The 18,974-nt window shown below is 28.6% G+C and overlaps 10 protein-coding genes across 10 annotated transcripts; 4 read left to right on the top strand and 6 right to left on the bottom strand.

The window, feature by feature from the left end:
* Positions 1 to 597: 597 nt before the first annotated feature.
* OCT59_019050 (uncharacterized protein) lies at positions 598 to 1,750 on the bottom strand (the record flags this gene model as incomplete). The annotated part of the gene is made up of 2 exons (XM_066135775.1): positions 598 to 1,192; positions 1,275 to 1,750. The coding sequence occupies 2 exons, from the start codon at positions 1,748 to 1,750 to the stop codon at positions 598 to 600; spliced, it is 1,071 nt and encodes a 356-aa protein (XP_066005033.1).
* Positions 1,751 to 1,945: 195 nt separating this feature from the next.
* On the bottom strand, positions 1,946 to 2,407 carry OCT59_019049 (uncharacterized protein; the record flags this gene model as incomplete). The annotated part of the gene is made up of 1 exon (XM_066135774.1): positions 1,946 to 2,407. One exon carries the CDS (start codon positions 2,405 to 2,407, stop codon positions 1,946 to 1,948), a length of 462 nt encoding a protein of 153 aa, XP_066005032.1.
* A 1,370-nt stretch (positions 2,408 to 3,777) lies between these two features.
* Positions 3,778 to 5,793, top strand: OCT59_019048 (uncharacterized protein; the record flags this gene model as incomplete). The annotated part of the gene is made up of 7 exons (XM_025331885.1): positions 3,778 to 3,979; positions 4,048 to 4,197; positions 4,240 to 4,518; positions 4,591 to 4,636; positions 4,719 to 4,725; positions 4,798 to 5,394; positions 5,470 to 5,793. The coding sequence occupies 7 exons, from the start codon at positions 3,778 to 3,780 to the stop codon at positions 5,791 to 5,793; spliced, it is 1,605 nt and encodes a 534-aa protein (XP_025180767.1).
* Positions 5,794 to 6,353: 560 nt separating this feature from the next.
* On the bottom strand, positions 6,354 to 7,510 carry OCT59_019047 (uncharacterized protein; the record flags this gene model as incomplete). The annotated part of the gene is made up of 2 exons (XM_025310595.1): positions 6,354 to 6,806; positions 6,941 to 7,510. 2 exons carry the CDS (start codon positions 7,508 to 7,510, stop codon positions 6,354 to 6,356), a joined length of 1,023 nt encoding a protein of 340 aa, XP_025180768.1.
* Positions 7,511 to 7,579: 69 nt separating this feature from the next.
* On the bottom strand, positions 7,580 to 8,530 carry OCT59_019046 (uncharacterized protein; the record flags this gene model as incomplete). Its single annotated transcript, XM_025325525.2, has 4 exons — positions 7,580 to 7,610; positions 7,682 to 7,727; positions 7,804 to 8,274; positions 8,347 to 8,530. 4 exons carry the CDS (start codon positions 8,528 to 8,530, stop codon positions 7,580 to 7,582), a joined length of 732 nt encoding a protein of 243 aa, XP_025180769.2.
* Positions 8,531 to 8,938: 408 nt separating this feature from the next.
* Positions 8,939 to 11,250, top strand: OCT59_019045 (uncharacterized protein; the record flags this gene model as incomplete). Its single annotated transcript, XM_066135772.1, has 6 exons — positions 8,939 to 9,158; positions 9,231 to 9,701; positions 9,782 to 9,827; positions 9,907 to 9,913; positions 9,979 to 10,581; positions 10,654 to 11,250. 6 exons carry the CDS (start codon positions 8,939 to 8,941, stop codon positions 11,248 to 11,250), a joined length of 1,944 nt encoding a protein of 647 aa, XP_066005031.1.
* Positions 11,251 to 13,245: 1,995 nt separating this feature from the next.
* Positions 13,246 to 14,289, bottom strand: OCT59_019044 (uncharacterized protein; the record flags this gene model as incomplete). Its single annotated transcript, XM_066135771.1, has 2 exons — positions 13,246 to 13,632; positions 13,714 to 14,289. The coding sequence occupies 2 exons, from the start codon at positions 14,287 to 14,289 to the stop codon at positions 13,246 to 13,248; spliced, it is 963 nt and encodes a 320-aa protein (XP_066005030.1).
* A 245-nt stretch (positions 14,290 to 14,534) lies between these two features.
* OCT59_019043 (uncharacterized protein) lies at positions 14,535 to 15,296 on the bottom strand (the record flags this gene model as incomplete). The annotated part of the gene is made up of 2 exons (XM_025310598.1): positions 14,535 to 14,995; positions 15,077 to 15,296. 2 exons carry the CDS (start codon positions 15,294 to 15,296, stop codon positions 14,535 to 14,537), a joined length of 681 nt encoding a protein of 226 aa, XP_025180772.1.
* Positions 15,297 to 15,967: 671 nt separating this feature from the next.
* On the top strand, positions 15,968 to 16,718 carry OCT59_019042 (uncharacterized protein; the record flags this gene model as incomplete). The annotated part of the gene is made up of 2 exons (XM_025325526.1): positions 15,968 to 16,199; positions 16,267 to 16,718. 2 exons carry the CDS (start codon positions 15,968 to 15,970, stop codon positions 16,716 to 16,718), a joined length of 684 nt encoding a protein of 227 aa, XP_025180773.1.
* Positions 16,719 to 17,334: 616 nt separating this feature from the next.
* OCT59_019041 (uncharacterized protein) lies at positions 17,335 to 18,404 on the top strand (the record flags this gene model as incomplete). The annotated part of the gene is made up of 3 exons (XM_025325527.1): positions 17,335 to 17,659; positions 17,727 to 17,893; positions 17,964 to 18,404. The coding sequence occupies 3 exons, from the start codon at positions 17,335 to 17,337 to the stop codon at positions 18,402 to 18,404; spliced, it is 933 nt and encodes a 310-aa protein (XP_025180774.1).
* Positions 18,405 to 18,974: the final 570 nt, after the last annotated feature.

Genomic DNA, 18,974 nt, shown 5'->3' with positions numbered 1-18,974 from the left:
AGGTGAATATTTAAAAGCCTCGAAAGGATGAAGACGTGTGAGTTTGACAAAGATACTCGGGTGGAGAGGGATCAAAGTGTTAAGGAAAATGGTAAGCCAATGACAAGGATAATTGATCTCCAGATAAGTGCATAAGCCAGGCAATGGTACGAAGCAGTACGTGGCTGAGTGTTGAGGGATTGTCTCCCATCTTAGTTAATAAATAAGCCAAATTTAATATATGACCAATAGAATTTAAAAGAAAACAAATAAACATGTACAAACTTGTCAAATAAAGTGTTTAGGAAATGTTTCTTAGAATTTGTCATGAAAACAGAACCGTCAAATTTGTCACCCCAAAGGTTTTCATGAATTGAATCGTATTTTTCTGGTTTCAACTTCCATATTATTGGTGGAATCTTAACGCAGGTACATTGCTTCATAAGTTTGTCCAGTATTTTTGGGTAATGCCTAGCGAGTTCTGGTAATGCATCAATGACTATAGACATAAATCCTGGTTGGCCATCATGAATGCAATGGTACATGCAATAATCAAGTAACTGTTGAATCTCAACACTTTTGAATTCAAGAATGGCAATCGTTAAAGGGTTTTCACCATTAAACCCAAATTGTTGGTTTATAATGATTATGCTGCAGGATTTCCTCTAAAATTTCAGTTGGTGTATATTCATCATATCGAGTTACTTTATAGCGGATGAGGTTGCATATAGTCTTTGCGCTATTAAATGTATTGCAATGTTTATACAATTTGATGGATAACAAATTTAAAAATTCTACTGGCCCCTGGCATTCACAACTGTGTTGCATCCATTCATCAGGTAAATCATGGCCACTTATGGCTACATCTAGAGGTATTATGGTATAATAATTTTTCATACTATCACCGTAAGTAATATCAATCCATAGGATACGTCCATTAGAAAAATCGTTGATACACTGGTATGAGAATTTATTAATATTTAACAAGTAATGTGGTGGTCTCCATACTAACTTCCGCATATCATTATCTATTGCATAGAACAAAATAATCATTCGAGAAGATACTAAAATAATATTTTGTTCATCTATGCAAAATAGTTTCACTCCACTAGCAAATCGTATCTGCAATGAACGGCTGCTTATGACATATTCGCTGCAACTTTCATCGAGTACAAGCTTTCCCAGTGGTACATTTACATCCAGAAAATCTCTACTATAAAATAAATGTGCATATAATTATTTGATGTTCAACGTAAAGTTTGAAATTTTTATTCTCAAATATGTTTAATACAGACACTAATTTAACGGAAGGTGAAAAACTTGGGTATTTTTCTACTTTATATCCAGTAATTAAATCGCGATCGTCCTTGTAATTGCTTGTAAAGACATCTGTGTATTGAATCGGCTGTTTGCGAAACATATTTATCCAATTCCATTCATCAACAATAAGGATGTTATGATTAAGATTAGATGAAACAACTAAAAGTTGTTCTTCATTAATAATTCGAACATTTTTTGTATTACTTTGTGATAGTGCTACATGTGCCAATTCTGTTCCCGAGCGTGCATTGTATAATGTAGCTAAAATGTGCTCCTTTTTTTTGTCAAAGTTAATTATGAGCAAGTTCTTACCACCATTCACGAATTGAAAATCACATGGAAAGATCAACTTTTTGCTCATTACAGCTAAACCTGAACATAAATCATATACATGCAAACCACCTAAACTAGTCTTAAAAGCAAGGAGATCACCTGCAGATGAAATACGCATATTGCTAATTTTATACGTTGTCTCACCTTGCGCGGGCATGATACGCAAATAACATTTGCCGGTATCAATATCAATTACATCAAAAATGTTATGCGGTTCCCACTGGCGAAAGATGGCGTAGTTTTTATTTGTTAAAGGGTTGAGAGTGAATACTTGAAAATCATTATTTTGTATACAAATACGACAGAGCAATATCTAAGGCCAGGACTTAATAGAAATAATGTGAATAGTTTCTTTATTATAGATACCAAGCATTTCTCCATCAGCAAGAAACTCAGCGCGGCCAAAAACGTCTTTCAAGCAATCTGGTGAAAAATATTCCATTTCATCATCCAAAATCATGGGCTTATCACATTCTGATGAATATAAGATAATAAACAGGTGATTATCATACAATAGCTTCTTAGACATGGTCAGATCAAACTCGCAAGTAACTTTATTTTTGGTATCAATTATCATTTTAATATCAACCTTTTTATTTTTTTTAAGATAATTCAGTTCGAGAGTGACGGGAGTATTTAAGCCAGTAGGATAATTCCATAATGCAACTATCTCATCTAATTTACTAAAACTAGTGATAAATTTGCCATCCTGAGAGATAGTAACAGCTGTGATTTCTGTAGTGTGTATTTTCTGAGATGGCAAGTTTTGCGCCATTATCTCATGTGATAATCAACTTTTAAATTTTGTTTTACGCTGTTTATCTTTTACATGATTATTTATATAAAAGAAAATTCTCATGATTATTTCAAGAATCATTCGCTACGCAAGTTGTACAAACTAAAATCTTTTTCAAAGTCTGGCGTACTTGCATATTATGCATGGATGATCTGTAACGTTTTCTATAAAAGATTTACTACCGTAGAGCGCTGCATACAGTATCCCTTTGAAAATGTATCCCTTTAAGTAGTACCCTGAACTATTCAATTTAAGCTGACTTTTTTTGGGTACTGTATGCAGTGCTAAAATGTCTAGATTGTACTCTTTTATATATTATTAATTTAAACAATGAATTTGAAAAAATTACAAAAAGCAACGTACCAACTAAAAATGCACTAGGCTAAAAAAAAAATCTGATTCATTATCCTAAATTACATGATAAATATACAGTATATAATATCTTAGTAGCAAAATCTTCGAATTCTATAAAAAAATTTTCTGAATAAAACAAGAAATGAACAAAATGATTGAAACTTACCGTTTCTAATACATACAATTGTTGTATTACTTTTGAATTATAACAAACACAGTGAAATAGAGAAAATGCTAAAAAGATTATTAACAGTATGCATAAATTATTTTTTTATTTTATTTTGTTCATCTATTATCGATTATTTCAAGCAATTTTTGATCATAGAAGGTTCTTGAGAATCTATAAGGCTACATAATAGTTATCTTTCACATAATAATTCTTTGGATAAAATAATAGTTACACAATCTAACCATTTTTTTAAAAAAATTTCTTTAGAATTAATGTCAGCTTTCACGACATTACTTAATTAAACAGAGTTCAGATGATAAACAAATCAGGAATGAGTTTGAAAGACTTATAAATCGATAATAAAAAATATTTGGCGTTAGATTGATTGGCTAAATGTCACGTGTTCAATTTTTAATAGTGTTTTACTTTTTTCCGATTTCTTGGCCAATTTTTTGCCAGGTGTCCAAAATAAGTGATATCACAATCACAAATATTAAGTTTGTTATGAAATTTGCTTATTGTAGCAGCCAGAATGAATTTATTCAGGACAATTCATTATTATCTTTGTTAGACTTGGCGCAAGGCGTAAAGAAAATGAAAAAAGGGATTTTGTATGATGATACAAATTTCAGCATTTTTCTCTTAGTTGCTGCGCCTCAAAATTTTTTTTCCTTTCATAAATGACTATTTAGTTATTAATTATCATACACCTACCTGCATTATTTTGATCGAATTATTAATATTCGGCTTATATATATGTTAACTAATTTTGCATTTAAATATTAATTTATAAACAATTCGCTTTATACCAAAATATAATTTAGTCATGACTTCACCATCCAGCGATCACGACATAAAAATGGGCAATAAATTTGGAAGAGAAATTGAATTTCGGGAAGGTTCACCAATTCAATTATTAAGATATAGTGAAAAAACCGAAAATGAAAAATTTGGTCAAATTCTTCTTAATCCAAAAGCGTTGGATATTATTAAAGAAATTAATGAACCTCTTGCTATTATTTCAGTCGGTAAGCAACATATTTCAATTCAACTTAATTTAATTAAATTATATTAACTAATATTATTTCCTCTTCAGTTGGTTCTTATCGTCATGGTAAATCTTGGTTTGCAAATGTTTTGCATGGTCATCATGACGGTTTTGCACTGGATGCAAAAGTTGAAGGATGTACACGTGGAATATACATGTGGTCTCCCCCTTTCAAATTAATAAGTAAACAACATGATGGTAAGACTATTCAAAAGCGGGTTATTATTTTGGATAGTTAAGGGATTGATGATCCTTCACAGGATGAAAATTGGGCTACAAAATTATTTATTTTATGTTTGGTAATATCTTCAACCTTCGTATATAATATTAATGGAATTTTTGGTAGAGATGACATAGGAAAATTACATTTAATGACAGATTTGAGTAAATTTATTCAAGAACCAGAAAATGGTGATTTTTTACCAAGGTTGGTTATTTTATTACGTGATTTTATTTTAGAAAGTTCAACATGCTTCAAAGATTATTTCTTGGAACAAATGAAGAAAATCAATGCCGAAGGTGAGCTAAAGTAGAATTTTGTTATAAAATTATAATCAAAATTTTTCATTTTTTTTCAAATTTGTTCTATAGCTACTATGGGCATCAAAAAATTTTTTTATGATTTTGATGTTTACGGGTAAATCTTAATTTAATTTTATGCATCCATTAAAATTATTTTTTCATTTTATTCAAATATATTCTTTCTTTATAAAATTTAGTTTGTCAGTAAGTAATTGAAAATTTAAGTAATCACATTACCTACCATATAAGTTCATTTAACGCTCATGTTTCCTTTAGCCTCCGGGATGCAAAAAAAAAATGTTACAACATATGGAAGAAGCCAAAACAAACGAACTTGATGAAGAATTTGTTGAAGAAGTAGTTAATGCAGTAGAATCAATTTACTCCCAGCTTCCTTTAAAATACATAGGTTCTTCCACTATGCAAGGAATATCATTTGTAAAATTCCTGGAAAACGTCATTGAACGTATGAATAGTTCAGAAACTTTGACTCTTCTCTCAATCACTTCCGAATATGAATCCATTATTCAATTTGTCGCACAAGAAGCAATAAAAGAATCTATAGATAGATATGAAAAAAGTATGAGTACTTTAAGAAATGAGGAGGAAAAACTACAAATGCATTGGAAGGAATTTGATAAAATGCATCTTAAATATAAATCAGAGATCAATAAATTGTTTTTTGAAAAAATAATTGGAAGTCCCGCACAACTAAGCAATTTTGTCAAACAATTAAATGGAGAGATATCTAAATCTGAAAAAAGGTTTATAGAAGAAAATTCTAAAGAATTAACAACTTTTAACAAAAAAATTGCAAAAAAATCATGGGCAAGGCATATAAAGATAAAATTGGACAAAAATGATTTATTTAGGGTAATTAAGTAAATTATTTTCTTTTTTTTTCATTCAATAAAGAACATTTAAATTATTTTATTGTTTATTAAATAGTATAAAGAGGAATCTCAAGAAGCGTGGAAATTATTTGAATCATATTGCAATGAATTGATGATAAAATCCCCTGAGGCTGATGAAATAATTGCCTTATTCAAGAATCGGTATATGGCCGCAGTTGATTACAATAAACAATTAGGAAAGATAAATGCAGAATTAACGAAAACAATACAAGAAGAAGAGGATAAGAAATCGCAATTAATAATTTGTATGAATGAGGAAAGACTTCGTTCAAAGATTGAAACATTAAAAAAAGAACGTGAAGAATATGAAAGAAATGCCAATAATAAAATATTAGAGTTACAGGCAAACATCGAATGACAAAGAAGATCACAGGAGGAAATGAAACAACGCTTCGCTGTGGAAAGTAATAATCTCTTTGTTACAATTAAGCAAATATATGACGAATTAAAGAAAGAAATTGAAAAATTACAAAATGAAAAACAGATAAAAAAACCTAAACCGAAATGGAAAATTGGATGTGTTATTACCTAACTTGAACTAATCCCGAAGGAATATTTATATTTATTTCACGGAGTCACTGATTTTCACAGTTGCCCCGTGAAAATCATTGATATCCCAGTTCCCCGTGAAATAATTATTACATAATTGTCAACGCGAAATAATGAATATTTAATGATATTGTATAAAGTTTATATTTATAGACCTTATGGAAAAGTTTAGAAGTGTCACAAAATAGCGAAATAGAATAGTAATTTTGATGAATGTATATATAGCTCTGTAACTTGGTCGACCTATTTAAGCTATTTACAATTAGTTTTTATTTGTAATAAAAATATTAACTAACTATATACAAATTTTTGTAATGACATAAAAAGTATAATTAATACTAATGCAGAATTGAATTATCATAAAGAAGTCTAGACTATAACACACATACAACAACAAACTTTCCTTTTTTTAGTTTTTATTTCATTATTTCCTTTCCGTAATTTTTTAATTTCCTCATTTTTCGGGAAATCATCAAATGATTGATAAACTAATTTAATAATTGAATTTTGTTCCTCAATAAATTGACGTTTCATTTCTCCTTGTGGTTTATTTTGTTGTTCAATATTTGTTTGTAATTCTAATATCTTATTATTTATATTCTTTTCATATTCTTCTTTTTCACGCTTCAATGCTTCAATTTCTAAAAGAAGTACTTCTTCACGTGCTAATGCTTCTAGTCGTAATCTCTCAGCTTCTTCTCTCGCATGCATCGCTTTTGCTAGTTCTGCGTTTATTCTTCCTAATTGTGTTATATGATTAATTGCAAATAGATATTGATTTTTCTTGTATGAAGAAATTACTTTAGTAGCTTCAGGAGATTTCTTCGTTGATTTATTATAATCTCATTCAAATAATTTCAATGCTTCTTGGAATTCTTTATTGTTCTATTGAAGAAAATAATCTATGAATTTTATTTAAAAATAGATCAAAAAAAAAAAAATATTGATTTAATTACCTTAAATAAATTTTTATTTAATCTTGTCTCAACATGTTTTGTCCAAAATTCTTTTGTGATATTTTCATTATAATGCATTAATTCTTTAGAATTCTTTTTCACAAACTCTTCTTTAGATTTAGATGTTTCTTTAATTAGTTGTTCTGAAAACCTTCCTATTTGTAAAGGGCTTCCAATTATTTTTTCAAAAAATATTTTATTAACTTCCAAAATGTACTTATGCATATTTTCAAATTCTTCCCATAGCATTGGTAATTTTACTTCTTCATTCATGAGATTGTTCATTCTTTCTTCATATTTCTCTATAGATTCTTTTATTAACTCTTGCACAATAGACCTTATGATGGATTCATATTCGTCAGGGATTGAGAGAAGAATCGAAGTTTCTGAACTATTCATACATTCAACGACGTCTTCTAGGAATTTTGCAAATGATATTCCTTTCATAACGGAAGAACTTATGTATTTTAAAGGAAGCTGAGAGTAAATTGATTTTACTGCATTAACTACTTCTTCAACAAATTCTTCATCGAGTTCATTTGTTTTGGCTTCTTCCATATGTTGTAACATTTTTTTTTACATTCTGGAGGCTAAAGGTGACATGAACGTTAAAATGAACTTATATGGTAGACAATATGATTACAAAAATTTTCCAATACTTACAGATAAACTAAAAAAATATATTTAAATAAAGTGAGAAAAATAATTTTAATGATAGCATAAAATTAAATTAAGACTTACCCGTAAACATCAAAATCATGAAAGGATTCACGAATGGCTTTAGCGGCTACAATTTGAAAAAAAAAAATTAAAACTTTGTTAATATTTATTAATAATTGATATTTCTTTCATTTTTAATTCACCTCCAGTATTGATATTATTCAATTGTTTCAAAAAATAGTCCTTAAAATTTCCAGGATTTTCAAGCACAAAATCACGCAATAAAATAACTAATCTTGGTAAAAAATCTTCATCCTTCGGTTCTTGAATGAATTTACTTAAATCTGTCATTAAATGCAGTTTTCCTATATCCTCCCTGTTAACAATTCCATTAATATTATATACGAAGGTCGAAGAAATAACTAAACATAAAATAAATAATTTCATGGTCCAATTTTCATCCTGTGAGGGATCATCGATCCCTTCGCTATCCAAAACAAGGACACGTTTTTGAATAGTTTTACCATTAGGTTGTTCACTTGTTAATTTGAAAGGAGGAGCCCATATATATATTCCACGTGTACATCCTTCCACGTTTGACCCTATGTCAAAACCGTCATGACGTCCATGCAAAACATTTGCAAAATAAGATTTACCACGACAAAAAGAACCAACTGAAGGAGAAATATAATTAATAATATTATAAAATATCATTAAATTTAAGTTTAATGAAATACGTTATTTACTGACAGAAATTATAGCAAGAGGTTCGTCAATTTCCCGAAGAATATTTAATGCTTCCGGATTAAGAAGAATTTGACCAAATTTTTCATTTTCGGATTTTTCACTATAACTTAATAATTGAATTGGCGAACCTTCACGAAATTCAATTCCTTTTCCAAACTTATTGCCTATTTTTTCTTTTGACATCGCAGAATTTTAAATGGCATGATTAAAAAAAAAATAAGAATCGTCATTATATAAAGTAAATTCCATAGACTTATTTTTATTTGTTCTCTTAATTGTGTGTATCACAACCATAAAAAGTGAGAAGTGATTTTATTATAAAGCATGAAAAGAACAAAGTAATATGCATTAGAAAATGTACCAACTTACTTTTATTAGGCAGAGAATAAAGACTAATTTGGAAGTGATTGTACACGATTATTAATAAGGTAAGTCTTGTTAATACAAAAAAGCCTGTTACACAAATAAAAAAATAAATTCAAAGCTTTTTGATGTAGAACATAATATTTACGTATAATTTAAACTAACTAAATTCTTTGTTTAAAAAATTATTTAAATAATATAGGGTGTAAGTTGTAGAACATGTAAATCATGACTCAAAGTTCACCCTTAAATAACATAATAAGTGATGAATCCACGGAACAAGGCAATAGGTTTGGAAAAGGAATTGAATTTCGTGAAGGTTCGCCAATTCAATTATTAAGTTATAGTGAAAAATCCGAAAATGAAAAATTTGGTCAAATTCTTCTTAATCCGGAAGCATTAAATATTCTTCGGGAAATTAACGAACCTCTTGCTATAATTTCTGTCAGTAAATAACGTATTTCATTAAACTTACTTTAGTGAAATTCTATAATTATTACTAATTATATTGCTCCTTCAGTTGGTTCTTTTCGTCGTGGTAAATCTTGGTTTGCAAATGTATTGCATGGACGTCATGATGGTTTTGACCTAGGGGCAAACGTGGAAGGATGTACACGTGGAATATATATGTGGTCTCCTCCTTTCAAATTAACAAGTGAACAACCTAATGGTAAAACTATTCAAAAACGTGTCCTTGTTTTGGATAGCGAAGGGATCGATGATCCCTCACAGGATGAAAATTGGGCCACGAAATTATTTATTTTATGTTTAGTTATTTCTTCAACCTTCGTATATAATATTAATGGAGTTGTTGGTAGAGAACACATAGGGAAATTGCATTTAATGACAGATTTAAGCAATTTTATCAAAGAACCGGAATATGGAGATTTTTTACCAAGACTTGTCATTTTATTGCGTGATTTTAATCTTGAAACCCCGGATAGTTTTAAAGACTATTTTTTGAAACAAATGAATCATATAAATACTGATGGTGAACTAATAATTAAAGAAATTTGATTGAATTAATGAATTATAATCAAATATTAACATATTTTATTTTTTAAATTGTAGCTGCTGCGGCTATCCGACGATTCTTTTGTGATTTTGACGTTTATGGGTAAATAAGATTATTAGTTTGTTTTTTATGCTATCATTATTTTATCTTAATTTTTTTTTTATTTTCTACTTTTTTTCAGATTATCGGTGAGAAATTGAAATTGAAATTAAATAATGATTTATTTCTAAAAAATTTAATACTTAATTTTCAGCAACCGGGATGCAGAAAAAAATTGTTGCAACATATGGAAAATGTCAAAACTGATGATCTCGACGAAGAATTTGTTGAAGAAGTTGTAAAAGCTGTAAAATCCATTTATTCGCAGCTTCCTTTAAAATACATAGGTTCTTCCACTATGCAAGGAATATCATTTGTAAAATTCTTAGAAAATATAGTTGAACGTATGAATATTTCGGAAACTTCGATTCTTCTCTCTATTCCTTCTGAATATGAATTCATTGTTCAATTTGTTGCACAAGAAGCGATAAAGGAATCTGTAGAAAAATATAAAGAAAGAATGAACACTCTGATAAACGAAGAAGGAAAATTACCAATGTTATGGGAAGAATTTGAAAGGATGCATCATGAATATATTTCAGAGGTCAATAAAATATTTTTTGCAAAAATAATTGGGAGACCCACACAAATAAGTAATTTTGCCGTTCAACTGAATAAAGAAATGTTCAAATTTAAAGAGGAATTAATGGAGAAAAATTCTAAAGAATTAACGATTTATAATGAAAATATTGCAAAAGTATTATGGGAAAAATATATAGGGATTGGATTAAATGACAATGAAAATAAATCATTTAAGGTATTATTAAAATAATTTTTTTTATTTTATTATACAAATGTAAATGATAATTATCATATACTTTTTAAATAGGATATTGAAGAATTTCAAGAGGCATTAGGATTATTTGAATCAGATTATAATGAATCGATGAAAAAATCTCCCGAGGCTACTAAAATATTTGCCTCATATAAAAAAAATCAATATCCGCTTGCAATTAATCATGTAACACAAGTAGGCGCAACATCAACGGCAGAAACAATGTATGCCAAAGAAGAAGCTGATAGATTACGGTTAGAAACTGAAGCACGCGAAGAAATACTTCGTTTAGAAATTGAAGCGTTGAAACGTGAACGTGACGCATATGAAACAAATGCAAATAAAAAAATATTAGAATTACAAACAAATATTGAACAACAAAAAAAATCACAAGAAGAAATGAGACAACGTTTCATTAAAGAAAAAGATTGTACCATTGAAGAATATAAATATAAATTTGAAGAAATAGAAAAAATGAATGAAGATAATAAAAAGATAATAACTGAATATCGCGATAAAATAGACATATTAACTTTAGGAAGTAATCAACTTGAAGCAGAGATAATCCAACTTAGGATTGAAATTCAGAAAAAAGAGAAATTGCTTAATAATGGAAATAATAAACGAAAACTATCATGCATCTTTATCTAGTCGATGCTTATGATATTAAGAAAAAAAGTTCTAATTATACGTAATAAATATTTAATGTATTTATTTATTATTGGAAATTTATATAGATCAGTAAATTAGGTAATGATCATATTAACCCACTTCGTAATATGTGGTTATTACGAAACGAATCTGAAAATCATTAATAAATAATAGGCACACTGAGTTGTGTGCCAGGTGGCGCAACAAAAAAATTACAAAAATAAAGAAAATGTTCCTATTATATAACTTTTAAATTTAGGTATTAGGTGTAATTTTAGCTGTTCTGCAAATTTACTTAGAGAATATACAGGTGGTTTAGAAGGCCGTTTTCGAGTTATTTAACAAAAACTGTTTTTTCGATAAATCCATTTTGGAAAAGACGGCAAAATCAATTATTTATATGTAAAGTCAAAAACTGTATCCAAAACCTTCTTCCATTTCTAAGTAAATTTTATAGAGCAAATGAAAATACATCTAATATGTAATTTTGAAAGTTCTGTGCCAAAAGGAAAAGTTGTCATTACTATTTTTTCAAATTGCTGCGCCACTAACCTGGTACATGTGTGCTAATATTAAAGGTTAGTGAAATACAATTTCCTTTTATTGACTTTAAGTATTTTTGCATTGTATTATACAACAAATAGTATTTCATATTGTGAAATATTAAAATTAGTTAATATTGACGTAATTTAGGGGATTAATTGATATTTATACATCTGATACCAAAATTTTGTACATGAATGTATGCCTTAGATTGTTTGTTCGGTATTAAAATTGCAATTATTAATAGAGGTACTGTATCACATTAGCCCAGTTCATCGCATTTTTCAGTCTGGGTTGATCAGTTTGTACGCAACCATTTTCTGAACTTTTAGCCCAATTTTTTTGGGGTTTTTTGGTCGAACGCCAAAAAATAACCAATAATGTCTATTTACGTGTCATTTAAGAAAAATATATATATCAATATAAGGAGTTCGAACTAAATTTCAATCTAAAGCAGTTCAATTTGGGTCGGTCTGCTTTTTAGTGAAATTACTTTTAGAGTTTGGAATCGATTAAGGTTAATCGATTAATTAATCGACTAAGACGGTTAATCGATTAAGGTATCTCAAAAATCGGTTAATCGATTAAAATTATCAACCCATAATTCTGGTCAAATTATCTAATGCGGCCCAGAGCTGTGAATTTTTGGTCACGTGTTCTCCGAACTTAGAAGAATTTGTATGTATTAATTTTTTAATGATAATAATAATAAATAAGACTTTCCTATAACTAAATGTATGATCAAAAACAATTTGGTGCAATCTGCGGTCAAAAAAAAAAATTTTTAATATTTTAACCCTGTAAAAAAAAATGTCCAGAAATTGTAGCTAAAAACATTCGGAAAACGTCCATGTGTCCGGAAAACGTCCAGAAAATTGCAATATTTCGGACACTTTCTGGACGCTGAGTCTGAACCCTCCTAGACATTTTCTGGACATTTTCTGGAAAATGGAAATTTTCCAATGTCCAGAATATTGCAATATTCCGGACATATTCCAGACAAATAAACATTTTCCGGACGTTTTTAGCTACAATTTCTGGACATTCTTTTTTTATAGGGTAATATTAATCGATTATTAATCGATTAAGGTTTTTTTGGTCGGTTCCAACCTCTAATAACTTTGTGGGAAAAATTTAACATTACTTTTAAAAATGTAGGTTGTTTTATTGTTTAATTACTGATATGTACTCTAAATAAAAAAAAAATAAAAATAAAAAATAAATAGTTGAAACGAACATTATTTCACACAAACTAGTCGAAGATTATGTATTTTTGACTGTAATACTGAAACGTAATTTAAAGTATGCATTTATTAATAAATAAGAAGTTCAAAAAGTAAATTATCATAATATAATAACTACTCACATGTAAAATGACTGTAGTAGCTGAGAAAGACATGATGTCGTCAACTAGGCAATAGTAAATTTGGATTTCTTTTTATTTATTTCATCTCAAATTTTTTGAAAGTCTTCAAGTACCTTATTCATTTCTCCATTACATTTTCTTTGTTCTTCTATGTTTTTTTGCAATTCTGATATTTTACTTTCAAAGTTTTCTCTAAATTTTTCACGTTCACGTTCAAATGCTGCAGTCTCTATACGAATTGCTTCAGTACGTTCAAATGCTTCTCGTCGTAATCTATCAGTTTCTTCTCTCAAATACATTGCCTCTGCTAATCTCTTGTTCATTATTCCTAATTGTTTCATGTGATCAATTGCGGCTGGATATTGATTTCGCTTATATGAGGTAATTACTTTATTGGCCTTTAGAGATTTTTTCATTGATTTATCATAAGCTAATTCGAATGATTCCAACGCAGCTTGAAATTCTTCATTGTTCTGTTATTAGATAACAAATTTAGATTCCAATAAAATTTGTTGAATCAAAGACAAAAAGAATCTTATACACTGACTGAATACCTTAAATGAATTTATTTTATTATCTATATATCTTGACCAAACCTTTTTTGCTATATTTCCGTTATAGATCATTAATTCTCTAGAATTTATTTTCCTAAATTCTTTCTTAAATTCAAATATTTTTTCATGTAATTGTTCAACAAAACTTCCTATTTGTTTGGGACTTCCAATTATTTTCTCAAAAAATAATTTATCAATCTCCGAAATATATTCAATATGAGTTTCTTCAAATTCTTCCCATAAGATTGGTAATTTTCCTTCATTTTTCAAAGTATTCATTCTTTCTTCATAAAATTCTGTAGCTTCTTTTATTGCTACTTGTGCTACAAATTGCGTAATTGATTCATATTCGGAAGGAATTGAAATTGTATTCGAAGTTTCAGAATCATTCATACATTCAACGATGTTTTGCAGGAACTTTACGAATGATACTCCTTTCATAGTTGAGGAACCTATATATTTCGAAGGAAGCTGAGAATAAATTGCTTTTACTGTGCTTTCCACTTCTTTAACAAAATCTTCGTCGAGATCATTGGTTCCAACTTTTCCATGTGTTGCAATAATTTTTTTTTGCATCCCGGGGGCTAAAAGGATGTGATATTAATGATGAGTTAATGTTTTAGTGGTGTATTGACCATATATTTAAACTCACCGATAAACTAATAAAATTTACAAAAAAAAAAAAATAGTTGAAGTAAATAAATTTATTAATGAGAATTAAAAAAAAAAATGATAATCAAATTGTTATTCACCCATAAACATCAAAATCACAAAAGAATTTACAAATTGCCGTAGCAGCTACAAATTTACAAATTATGATGTCAAAAATAGCTCTGTTTCAAGAAATAATCTTTCAAACTATCTGAACTTTCAAACATAAAATCACGTAATAAAATAACTAATCTTGGTAAAAAATCTCCATCCTTTGGTTCTTGAATGAATTTACTTAAATCTGTCATTAAATGCAATTTTCCTATGTCATCTTTACCAATAATTCCATTAATATTATATATGAAGGTTGAAGCAATAGCTAAACTTAAAATAAATAATTTTGTTGCCCAATTTGGATCCTGGTTAGGATCATCAATTCCTTCGCTATCCAAAATGATAACGCGTTTCTGAATTGTTTCACCATCAGATTGTTCATTTGATAATTTGAAGGGTGGAGACCACATATATATTCCACGCGTACATCCCTCCACTCCTGGTCCAAGATTGAAACTGTCATGATGCCCATGCAATACATTCGCGAACCAAGATTTACCGCGATGAAAAGAGCCAACTAAGGAAGAAATAAATATTTTACACGGGAAATTTCACAATTATCTCTCATTTTATTTATTTACAAATACATAGTGCTTACCAACAGAAATGATAGCAATTGGCTCACGAATTGCTTGAAGAATATTTAATGCTTCCGGATTAATAAGAATTTGGCCGAATTTTCTATTTTTAGATCCTTCTTCATACTTCAATAATTGAATTGGACCACCTTTACGAAATTCAATTCCTCCACCAAATTTGTTACCATTTTCAATGAAGTCGGTGAAGTCGGTAGATTCAAAATTTTCATTACTTTCCATATAATAGAATTTCAAATGAATCAATAATAAATATTTGAAAGTATTTAACAAAAAATTTTAGACAATTTATAAAGAAATTTAAATGAATATAATGAATGGTTGCGCATTTACAGTACGTAATAAAACTGTGTCATTAATCTGCTCTTAATAATTAATTACAAATCATATTAATTAATATTTGCATATGTTCATCTATTGTTTCATATACAATCTGGATTGTAAAATTGTATGGTAATATTATTGAAACTTATGCCACGTGACTTTGGCCAGAATTATGGCCAGCTTGTTTGGTAAGAATAAGTTGTTGGATCGACTCTGAGAGATTTATAATTTCACGCAGAAAATATTGCAAATTAATGTTGAAGAAGTGACGAAAGATTGTTTAATAAACAATACCCAATATTTCTATCATCTTGGCTATTATAAAATAAAAAGGTTAGATGGGAAAATACTCACTACATAGTACCTCACAATTTTGTCATTTTCTCTGAAGATCTGGTTTGTAAGCAAATAAACCAATACATCATCATCTAATTAATAATTTTCTCTAGCTTTTTTTTTATAACATAATATAAATTGACTTAATCAGTATAGAACAAAATAGCCCGTTAAAATTATATTTAAGAAATAACCAAATCAATCAAACCCAAAAAGCCTTGTTTGTTAAAATCATGACTCGACCATTCAATTCTTTAAGTGATATAGAAGGTATTAAACCTATCGACTCTACTAAAGATGGTAATAGATTCGGTAGAGGAATTGAATTTCGGGAAGGTGCTCTGATTAAACTATTGAGCTATAGCGAAAAATCTGTAAATGGAAAATTTGGTCAAATTCTTCTTAATCCGGAAGCATTAAATATCCTTCAGGAAATTAATGAACCTCTTGCTATAATTTCTGTTGGTGAGTATTTCTTTAATATGAGGTACTCAAGTGAGGTCTACATTAAAAAAAAATCATTTATTCCCAGTTGGTTCTTTTCGTCGTGGTAAATCTTGGTTCGCGAATGTATTGCATGGGCGTCATGACAGTTTCAATCTTGGACCAGGAGTGGAGGGATGTACACGTGGAATATATATGTGGTCTCCACCCTTCAAATTATCAAATGAACAATCTGATGGTAAAACTATTCAGAAACGCGTTATCGTTTTGGATAGTGAAGGAATTGATGATCCTAACCAGGATCCAAATTGGGCAACAAAATTATTTATATTATGTTTAGTTATTTCTTCAACCTTCGTATATAATATTAATAGAATTGTTGGTAATATTGATATAGGAAAATTGTGTTTAATGACAAATTTAAATGAATTCATTCAAGAACCGAAGGATGGAGATTTTTTACTAAGATTAGTTATTTTATTACGTGATTTTATTTTTGAAAGTCCAGAAAGTTTGAAAGATTATTTCTTGAAACAATAATGTTGAAGGTGATTTAAAAGATTCAAAATTGAAAATTTTATATAATTGTAAATTGTAATTAACAAAAACAAAATAATTCATTCTTCAAATTTTTTTATTTTTCGAATTTTTTCTATAGCTGCTATGGCAATCGAACGAATCTTTAGCGACTTTGATGTTTATAGGTAAATATAATTTTAATTTTATTTATTTATTTTTCGTGTAATCTTTTACATTATGATTAATAAACATCAAATCTATTTTTAAATTTTAGTTTGCCAGTAAGTAAATGATATTGTAATTATAGTTGGGTGCCGAAACTCTTCATATGCCGAAACTTATTGACCATATACTGAAAATAGTTCAGCTTTTAGTTTATATAGTTGGCAAAATCTGAAAATCTAAACCTATTGTTAATATCCTAAGCCATTTCCAAAATCCTAATTTTACTGAAAATTTAACCTAAATCTAGATTTAGTAATTGTCTAATAGTTTGGGATTTCGGCAATAGTTTCAGCAATTGCATATGTCGAAATGTTACGGCACCCAACTATAATTGTAATCAATTCATGACTATTTTACATATTAATTCATATCGCCTTCAGCCCCCTGGATGCAAAAAAAACTATTACAACATATGGAAGAAGTTAAAAATGATGAACTCGATGAAGATTTTGTTAATGAAGTAGAGAACGCGATAAAATCAATTTTTTCTCAGCTTCCTATAAAATATATAGGTTCTTCTACCATGCAAGGAATTTCATTCGTAAAATTTCTAGAAAACACCGTTGAACGTATGAATAGTTCAGAAGTTTCTTCTCTTCTCTCAATTCCTTCTGAATATGAATCCGTTATTCAATTTGTTGCACAAGAAGCAATAAAAGAGTCCATAGAAAAATATAAAGAAAGAATGAATGCTCTGATAAACGAAGGAGGAAAACTCCCAATTTTATGGAAAAAATGTATGAAGATACATATTGAATGTTTTTCAGAAGTCAATATTACATTTTTTAAAAAAATAATTGGAAGCAAGTAATTTTACCGAACAACTGGGTAAAGAAATGTGCAAATTTAAGGAGGAGTTGGCGGTGAGAAATTCCAAAGAATTAACAATTTATAATGAAAATATTGCAAAAGAATTATGGATAGAATACGTAGAGATTGGATTATACTCAAATGAGAACAATTCATTTAAGGTATAATTAAACTTAATTTTTGTTATTATTTAACAAATAGTGTTAGAATTTAATTTTTTTTTTGTCACAGAACGCTGAAGATTTACAATACGCATTGAAGTTATTTGAATCAAATTACAATAAATCGATGAAGGAATCTCCAGAGGCTGATAAAATAATTACTTCATACAAGACAAATCAATACTCAGCTGCAATTGACTATATGGCACGATTAGGAAGAATAAACAAAGAATTAGCAAAAACGATGTATACGAGAGAAGTGGCACATAGAAAACAACTAGAAGCATCAGCACGTGAAGAAGCACTTCGTATAGAGATTGAATTATGGTCACGTGAACGTGAGGAATATGAAAAAAATATCGAGATTAAAACGTTAGAATTGCAAGCAAATATTAGACAACAAAAACAGTTACATCATGAAGAAGAGAAGGGATCTAATAAAATCAAAGAGAATTTATGGGTTTGTATTAAGAATCATATTAGAAAAATATTATCGCCTTGCAAACACTAAAACACCAAATACAGTCACTTTGTATTAATGATTAATTATTCGTATATATTTTATTCAAATGTAAATGAAATAAATTATAAATCAATAAACTAACTGTTTAAAAAATTCAAATATTAATATTCAAATCGGATTTTTTTTTTACATTATTAGGTGTATATTACCTTTTTGTTATATTAGTATTTAATAAAACATAGAATGTTAATCCATTGCACAGCACGGCGCGGGTGGGATTTTTTGCATGTATGTATTTGTATTTTCATGCATTAGTGTGTAAATCACTCTCATACAGTATTGAATAAAGCGATTGGAAAAAAATTTCTATACAAAAATACGTAAATATTACATGGTAACAAAGTATTAGCAAGTAAATAATCCAAAGCTATAAAACCGCTAATAATATTCTCTTGACTTGTTTTTATCGTCTATAGTTAAAAACTACATTAAAATATGATTATTGGTTTATTGAGCACTTAAAAACAATTTCTTAATTTCTTACAAATAAATATATATAACTTAATTATTGTCTCTAAATACGACAAAAAGTAGTACTTACGGTTATTCAAATAACCC

The sequence above is a fragment of the Rhizophagus irregularis genome, chromosome 28 (assembly GCF_026210795.1).
Source record: "Rhizophagus irregularis chromosome 28, complete sequence".
NCBI classification, from domain to species: Eukaryota; Fungi; Glomeromycota; class Glomeromycetes; order Glomerales; family Glomeraceae; genus Rhizophagus; species Rhizophagus irregularis.
The sequence above is the reverse complement of the archived record's forward strand: the minus strand, read 5'-3'. Positions and strand labels throughout refer to the sequence as shown.